This window comes from Dryobates pubescens, chromosome 4 (genome assembly GCF_014839835.1).
Source record: "Dryobates pubescens isolate bDryPub1 chromosome 4, bDryPub1.pri, whole genome shotgun sequence".
NCBI classification, from domain to species: Eukaryota; Metazoa; Chordata; class Aves; order Piciformes; family Picidae; genus Dryobates; species Dryobates pubescens.
Window position 1 is genome coordinate 36,777,076 of NC_071615.1, and position 8,340 is coordinate 36,785,415.

At 43.5% G+C, this 8,340-nt stretch overlaps 1 protein-coding gene across 1 annotated transcript; it reads right to left on the minus strand.

Moving 5' to 3' along the window:
• Window positions 1–2,599: 2,599 nt before the first annotated feature.
• Window positions 2,600–5,916, minus strand: NDUFA4 (NDUFA4 mitochondrial complex associated). Its single transcript, XM_009898918.2, has 4 exons — window positions 5,769–5,916; window positions 5,028–5,116; window positions 4,654–4,714; window positions 2,600–2,820 (listed from the first exon to the last, which is right to left on the minus strand). Exons 1-4 carry the CDS (start codon window positions 5,808–5,810, stop codon window positions 2,764–2,766), a joined length of 249 nt encoding a protein of 82 aa, XP_009897220.1. The 5' UTR covers window positions 5,811–5,916; the 3' UTR covers window positions 2,600–2,763.
• Between the last annotated feature and the right edge of the window lie 2,424 nt (window positions 5,917–8,340).

The window sequence follows — 8,340 nt, forward strand, 5'->3', positions numbered from 1 at the left end:
TCTCAACTAGATGAGGTTGCCCAGAGCCCTGTCAAGCCTGACCTCGAATATCTCCAGAGATGGGGCCTTAACTACCTCCCCGGGCAACCTCTTCCAGTGCTCCACTCCTCTCATGGTAAAGAACTTGTTTCTAACATCCAGCTAAATCTACTCCTCTCTGGTTTGAAGCTGTTGCCGCTCATCCTATCACTACAGACAATTGCAAAGTCCCTCTCCATGTTTTTTGTAGGCCCCCTTCAGGTACTGGAAGGTTGTTGTTCAGTCTCTTTCAGATAACAAATGACACCTGCTCAACCAAAATTACTTGCCATGAAGTACTTATTAGTGATGAGATTTAGTTGTTTCATAACAGTTAACAGCCAAAGGTTAACTAGCATCCTAAAGGACAGGCTGGAGTGTTGGGCAGGGAGAAATCTAAAGAAAAACAACAAGGACAAGTGTAGAGTCCTGCATCTGGGAAGGAACACCCTCATGAAGCAGTAATAGGCTGAGGGCTGATCCACTGGAGAGCAGTTCTAGGGAAAAGAACCTGGGAATTCTGGTGGACAACAGAATGACCATGAGCCACTAATTTGCCCTTGTGGCCAAGAAGTCCAATGGCATCCTAGAGTGCATTAGAAGGAGTGTAGCTAGTAGGTCAAAAGAGGTTTTCCTCCCCTTCCTACTCTGCCCTGGTGAGGCTGCATCTGGAATATTGTGTTCAGTTCCGGGGCCTTCAGTTCCAGAAGGACCTCAGGACTGCTTAAAAGAGTGCAGCGCAGAGCCACAGAAGATGATGGAGGAAGTGGAACATCTCCCTTATGAGGAAAGGCTGAGGGAGCTGGGGCTCTAGCTTGGAGGATACTGAGGGGGTAACCTCATTCATGCTTATAAAGATGTGAAGGGTGAGTGTTGGAAGGACAGAACCAGACTCTGCTCAGTGTTGTTCAATGACAGGACAAGGGGCAATGGATGCAAGTTGGAGCAGAGGAGGTTCCACGTGAACGTAAGGAAAAACATTTTCACTGTGAGTGTGGCAGAGCCCTGGAGCAGGCTGCCCACAGAGGTTGTGGGGTCTCCTTCACTGGAGACAGAATCACAGAAACATTCAGGTTGGAAGACTCTCAGGATCACCAAGTCCATTCAAAACCCCCTGGATGTGTTCCTGTGTGACCTGCTTTAGGTGATCCTGCTCTGGCAGGGGGGTTGGACTAGATGATCTCTCAAGGTCCCTTCCAACCCCTAACATTCTGTGATTCTACAAAGGTGAAGCTAGACTCCTAAAAATCCAAACTACAATTGTTTCTTCATACTTCTTCATGGAATACCATCTTCAACTTAATGGAAGAAAGTGGTAGAAGATGGCTTTAAAGAAGCTTTATAGGATATATGGAATATTTTAATGGAGGTAGAATATTTCCAAGATGTGGAAGCTGTTCTCTTTCAGAAACAGTGTACTAAAAAAAATGCAAAGAAATTTATTGGATACTGATGGACCACTACGAAGCAGTTACATGCTAGGACCAAGCACATGCTTTTGTTTTACATGAAATAAATAGTTCTTCTGTCCCTAAGGAAAACTGAGGGTGGAAAAAGGAAAGGAGGAATTGAAGATCTTCAAAACTGGAATTTTACAAATAAACCAAATTTATGTAATAACAAAAAAAGGGATAAGGATCTCAGAAAGTGCATTTTAATATTTTAAAAAGAACCACATCAACCAATCAGAAAATATAAATATCCCCAAACTATTGAGAAAATAGTTTGAAGATACCAGAAATGAACTAGTAGATTACTTAACCCTTAAGCATAAAATACCCAAAATTGTGAAAATTTTCTTTTAGGGTTTTGAAGAACACAAACTGTCATGCTACAAATACAGCTGGTGAATTTCAGTGATTCTGTGTCTGAGAGGTGAAGCTTTTGAGCACTTAATTTCTGCCTAAAGAATAATTTAAGACAGTAAGTATTGTGGCCTAAAATCTCTACAGGTGTGAGGGTTCAGCAAGCCTTGGTTAAGTACTGAAGTATGAAAATTTGCCCTTGCTATTTCTGTCCTTATGCAAAATGGAAGCGTTTTCCAAATCCTGCATCCTGTTCTGCTTTTTGTGCACTTCCTTAAAACTGCAAGAATCTTCAATATGTTCCTACAATTTTATTTTACATACTTTCTTAAGTTGTACATGGCCTTATTAACAAACTGCTTATGACTTAGAAAAAGAGAGAAATAAATAAAGTCTTTTGCAGAGGGCTTGGTCTTTTCTGGGGTTTATGTGGGATTTTTGATTCCCTCCAGCAACATATGGTAATGTCTGTTGCCTTCCTGCTGGACAAGGACTTGTTAGCATGGACTTGTCTGCTATCAAAACTTCTTAAAATGAGAAATTCAGGGGCAATAAGAAAATATATACACATACACACACATAAATACAAGCTTTCACATCCTTGTAGGCTGGAATACTGCATGAATAAGCAATTATTTTTCTAGGTGTAAAATCGGTCAAGACAAGTTTGCTTCCTTGTTGAGGAAACATGATTTGTCTTTAGCTTACTTTTTGACTGTGATACAACAAATTTTACAGGAGGGTATCCTCACTTTGCAAAACTGAAGAACAGACACTTCCAAGTTTCAAACGTTTATTAAGCCTCATCAAAACACTTCCAAACACATGCCCAAGTGCAGCGTGAGGCAAGTTGGGTTATTTCCTGGATGATTAAGCATGACAATTGTACGGACGGCTTCCGGAAGACCTTCTGTGCAGCTTAGGGAGATGAGTGTGGTGTTCAGAAGTCAGGACGATCCTTTTTAAATTTGCTGTAGTCTACATTAACTGAGTAGAACTAGGAGAGGGAAGGAAAAAAATGAGTAAGAAGCCTGAATATATATTTTTCATGAAATTTACTAAAAACTTTGAACTCATCAAAAAACTGAAATAAGCTTAAGTCTGTACATTAGAGAGTAACAGATAAACTTAAGGGCAGTAGCTTTCTAATATTATCTCCACCCTACATACAGTATTAGAAGGTCTGCCACGGTCATGTCTACAACTGGAGAAAAACCCATGGCGTCTTCTCTTTAAACCCCAGAATGAAAAGCCAATTCACAGGAAATTCTTGTAGTACTGCTGAGTTTATCCTTTTTTCCCCCAAAGCCATGTGCTTCTCTATACCAAAGGCCAACACCCAAGCTTGCCAAGTGACAGAAAGCCTGGCATAGGTGAACAGCTATTGTCACATGGTAACAAGAAGGAAGAAGAGTAACAACAGATCCTTTCACACAGTTTGTATTAATAAAGTTGGATCCTGTTATGAGCAATTCATAACAGCCCAAATAGTCACTGACAACAATGAACTAACAGACTAAAAGCTATTTTGGCATCCCAACCTGACCTGACAGCAAGCATGAGATGCTATTGTTTTTCTTTAAAGGAAAATAAAAAACAGTTATTAGCTTGATTACTTTTACTTATGCCCAAGTTTTATTTTTATTTTTTAACTTCCTCAGAGGAAACAAAGCAGCCTACAGCATATTCAGACTACATCTTTCTGTGTGACTCCTACACAGAGGAGTCTTCAGGAGTCAGGTCTTCAACTCATCTCCTTAGGAACACTGAGAAAGTTAGTATTACAAAGAGAAGTATAAAAAAGAAAAATGCTTCCCTCAAAGGCTGAAACTTCTTGTATCAGAGTTTTTTATTAAAGTCATCCCCATTTTAGAGTATCTGCCTTTCCATTTCCCACAGTGCAGAGCTGGCAAAAAAAGAATCCCCAATGATACACACACCCAAATATGGTAAAACCTGAGCTTGTGTTTTCATGCTAAGACAGAAGGGGAATGCTACACAAGGCATGCACTCTGAAAGAATTTGTGCTGCGCACTATGTTGAATTTGCCTCTTTTAGATGCTTAAGAAACAGCAACATTCCAGAAGCGGCAAAGAAAACACAGTATGATATTCTTCCTTGGAACTTCAAGGGAAATGCGAAGTATTTTGTTTTGGTGTGTGGGGGGGTTGGGCTTATTTCAATGATTAGAAGAAGAAGACATGGTACTGAACAGGCATTAGCTTTGAAAATACAACAGGCTTGCTTTTTTTGGTTGTTTGAAAGTAATTTTAATATATTCTTAACAAGAATAAATAAAGCATCACTTTATACATCTGATTTCTGTAAACTACCAAACGTTTTACACACATTTTCAGGCTTTTTTATTAACGAAGTAACTGGGATTTTGCTCAAAGAACACTTCTGTAGCATCATTACTTACAGACAACTTTCAAGCAAGCTGTGGACTGACCACTGTTTATGTTAAACACTGAGATTTTCGTGCTTTGTTTCTCGTGAGCAAAGCCAACAGTTTCTGTAGTTCAGAGCTCAAGTGAGGTTTTGTCCTCCACGTAGTTCATTTCTATTATGAGGCAGTCTTACCCCCACAGGTAATTTTTCTTTGAATGCAATATATGTGACTACTTCTGTATCGTCTCCTTTCATCCCGTTTTCAAGCAACTCTAGCAGTATTTTAGATCTTAAGCTCATGCCTCTCTGTTCTAGAAACAGAGCTGTTGCACAGCAGAGGTAACCCATCACTCTTTCAACTACATTCAAATATATTCAAATGCCCTAAAGCAGCAGGCTCCCCATTTTATTTCTTAAAAATATGTATTTTTCATTTTACCTTGTACTGGTCACTGGGAGCCATTTTCTGCCAGGGTTCTGGATTGTTTTTCTTGTCCCAGCTATTGAGAGAAATGCAAGATATGAGAACTTAAGAGAATCACAGTACCTTCAAAATAAATAAAATCTGTGTGCATTTTATGGTTATCAGACCATGGAGAATCACTCAACCAAGTACATTTCCACAGAAAATGACATAGTCCTCCATCAGCAGTCTCGAAGTATCATACAGTAAATAAATCTCCCAATCAAGGAAATATCCACACAATTAATGCCAGTACTATTGGAGCATGACGCTAAAGGACTCCAGAAACATAAAGATCAAGGCAGTGAAGTTTCCTTTAACATATGCACTGTGACTGATTTTATACATACCAGACATCAGGGTTGAACATTGCCAAGCGCATGAGATATAGGCCTGCACCAATGCCTCCAGATCCGATGATCACAAATAGAGGGATCAACTACAACAATAACGAAAATATCATACCACAATATAGGAAAATGGCATTATTACATGAATTTTGGACAAAAACAGTGACAACCTAAAGAATAAGCTTACACACTGAACCATAACACACTGTCCTGTAAAGCCCTGACATAATCTCCTCGTGTTACTGGACACCCCTGGGGTCAGAGAGCTACTAAGCTGCTAGGAAGAGACAGACATAAAAACAATACAGCTATATGCTTAACAGCCCAACAAACATGAGTCCTTCCACTGCCTAAGAGAGCCCACACCATCTGTACCACTAATAATAAAGTAAAACAGTGGGAGCGAGGGGATGTAAGAAAAGAGATGAGAAAGAATGTAGAGCTACCTTGAGCCTTGCTGCTGCATCATGAGAAAAGGCACACACGTACTAGAGGAGAAAGGGGACCTGACCATGTCTCGGCGACCAGCCCTGATCTGCCCACATGCCGTCAGCCCCGGCGCACCCGAGGGGAAGGTGGGCCCCTTTCCCATCCACAGGGAAAGGGGACGGAAGACCGAGGAGTGGGGCGACCAGCGGGGCCGGGGACTACGACTGCCAGCAGGGGCGAGCGCAGGGAGAGGGCGGCGGCCGCTGAAGCCGAGGTGCCCCTGCAGACAGAGCACTGCCGCCGGGTACTCACGCTGGGGTGTTTCTTGGCGTGGGTGAGTATAACGCGAAACATGGCTGCAGCGGGCGCAGCCGAAGGTCTCACTCTCTACAAGGCTCCGGAGCCGTCCTCCCCGTTCAGCTGCCAAGGCCCAATGTCACCGAGGCCCCCTGCCTGGCAGGTGCCCGCCGCCGCCGCAGCCCGGATGTAGCAGCTCCGGCGTTTGCCTGTCCGCCTTCCGCCGCGGCAACTCGACGCGGCGCCACGCCTCGGTGTCCCGTGCCGCCACCACGGAGTTCCTCGGGCTTCGCAGCTCCGGCGGCAGCACGGCCCCCGGGCGGTTAGCTGGCAGCATCGGCTCAAAGAGCAGGCACCTGCGGGGGCACCCCTAACCCGCTCCGATTCGGGCAGCCGAAAGGCACCAACGCTGCCTCGCCCCGCCCGCCGCTGAGAGCCGCGCGGGCACAGCCAGCGCTGAGGGTAGGGGGTGGTGCGGCGGGCAGGGCGCGGGGACATGGCGCAGCTTGAGGGCTCCCCAACAGGCAGTTGCTGAGGGCTGCCCCTTGCCTCGTACTGCCGTCGAGCCTCTGCCACGCAAGCAGGGGCCAGAAGCCGCCGCAGCCTTCCCCCTTCCCGAAAGGCGCCTGTTGTCTGCTCGGTGGCAATGGCACAGTTCTGGAGGTGTGCGGCGGCGTGTGGGGCACAGGCCTACCGCCGCCTTTGTCTTCTCTAAGAGGCAAACCTCGCTGTACAGGTGTGTCTGCAGGCACCCGGGCTAAAACCTCAGCGGGTGGCATACAGTTGAGACGAGAGTTCAGTTGTCCTGCAAAGGATAAAAAGATAAAAAGCTTCCAAATTTCTTGCTACAGTTAGGGTGATAAAAGTTGGGCATATACGCAGCACTAAGAGGGAACTTTGGTTTTGAAATTTAACGTAGAATCATAGTGAAAAGCTACCTTTGGCGGTGAGGTTTGTAATGACAAAGTTCGTATTTTGAGCAAGGTTGGGCTGGATTCATTTTTCATGCCAGGCCATTATAAGCAGCAAGACCAAGTACTACATAATACTGAGTGCAAGTGCTGCCCTAGGAGTTTTGTCCTCACTGCTGCATGTCATCACCTACAGAATTGGGAGCCTGATGCCTACCTTTGGGTAGGAACACCAGCCAATTTGATGTATGATTTCTTTCACTAACTCAAAGGGAAAGTTTGCATCCAATCATGAAATTGATTTTTAGATTAAAGATCAGCATACTATTAGTCTAAGAGGCCCTTTCCTAGAAGCAGAATAACTTCACATGAGTGCAAGTGGCTTGTGTGGATGTGTAGCAAAGTAAAATTTTGAATTAAAAAGTCATGACAAAGAATAAATGCATTGGAGTAAACGTTTTTATATTACACTTAGTGGTACCACAGACTGGATTCTGCCTATTTGCAAGAGTTGTCTAAAATTGTCCCTTTCATAATAAATGTCAGAAACCCCCCCCCCCCCCCCCCATCATATTACTTGCTTATTCTTCCATAATCCAACCTTTTTTTATTTTGCCAGAGCCAGTTCAATCTGGCTAACATACAACCATGGGCAAGAAAAACATGCTTGCAGTTGACCATGCTCAGTAACCTGTACTGTTCCTTCTTCCGGCCTTCTTGTGGATGGGCATCATGTTGCAAAGTTTCCAGTCATCTAGGACCTCTCCAGTGAGCCAAGACTGGTGGTAAACAATGGAGATTGCCTTGGCCAGTTCATCTGCCAGCTCTCGGCACCGTAGGATGGATCCCATCCGGTCCCATGGACTTGTGGGGATCCAAGTGGCTGAGCCAGGTCTCTGACTGCTTCCTCCTGGATTACAGGGAAACTACTCCCTGACTCCATCTGCCAGCTCGGGAGGATAGCTGCTGGGAAGACAACCTATTCTATCTTGCTATTAAAAATTGAGGCAAAGAAGGTGTTAAGTACTTCTGCCTTTTCCTCATCTTTAGTTACAATATTCCCCTCCATGTCCACTAAGGAGTGGAGGTTGTCCTTGCCCCTCCTTTTGCCATTAATATATTTATAAAAGTATTTCTGTTGTCTTTCACAGAAGTGGCCAGTCTAAGCTCTAAATGACCTTTTGCCTCTCTAAAGCATTATCTGCTCAAGCTGTGCCAACAAAGGATTACACAGAGAAGTATAAATAGATTCTGTGTTCTAATTTATTTTTCTGTTTGTTGTTGGGTTTTTTTTCCCCTTTAATGGAGACTATTAGTATTTTAATGGAAATACAATTTACAGAAAATAATAAGGCTCCCAAATCTTAAGCCAAAATTTGTTGTTATTTAAGATAGTGATGGAGCCTTTAGAGGACAGGATGAGACATAATTCTGACCAAGATATTTTCCACAAACCTAGGCAGAAGAAAATCTCATCTGTCTTCCACTAACATGAGTTGTATGCTCTTGTTTTCTTTATCGAAAAGGTAAAGATGTATTCTGGTGATTTATGAGCACGATAGATACGTGCAGGTTTTGGAAGTGAACATGTCATTCATGCACTTTCCAGAGAAAACATTATTTTCTTCTCGTTTCTGATGTAGTTTTTAGAGGAAGGTTTATTTTTGCGAAGTAGA

What these genes read in the sequence shown, in the direction of transcription:
- NDUFA4 (XM_009898918.2), bottom strand. Translation starts at nt 5,810, where the DNA reads ATGTTTCGCGTTATACTCACCCACGCCAAGAAACACCCCAGC. An exon ending in ACGCCAAGAAACACCCCAGC is followed by an intron (nt 5,117 to 5,768) that starts GTGAGTACCCGG and finishes TTATTGTTGTAG; the next exon opens with TTGATCCCTCTATTTGTGAT. An exon ending in CTCCCAGTGACCAGTACAAG is followed by an intron (nt 2,821 to 4,653) that starts GTAAAATGAAAA and finishes TCCCTCTCCTAG; the next exon opens with TTCTACTCAGTTAATGTAGA.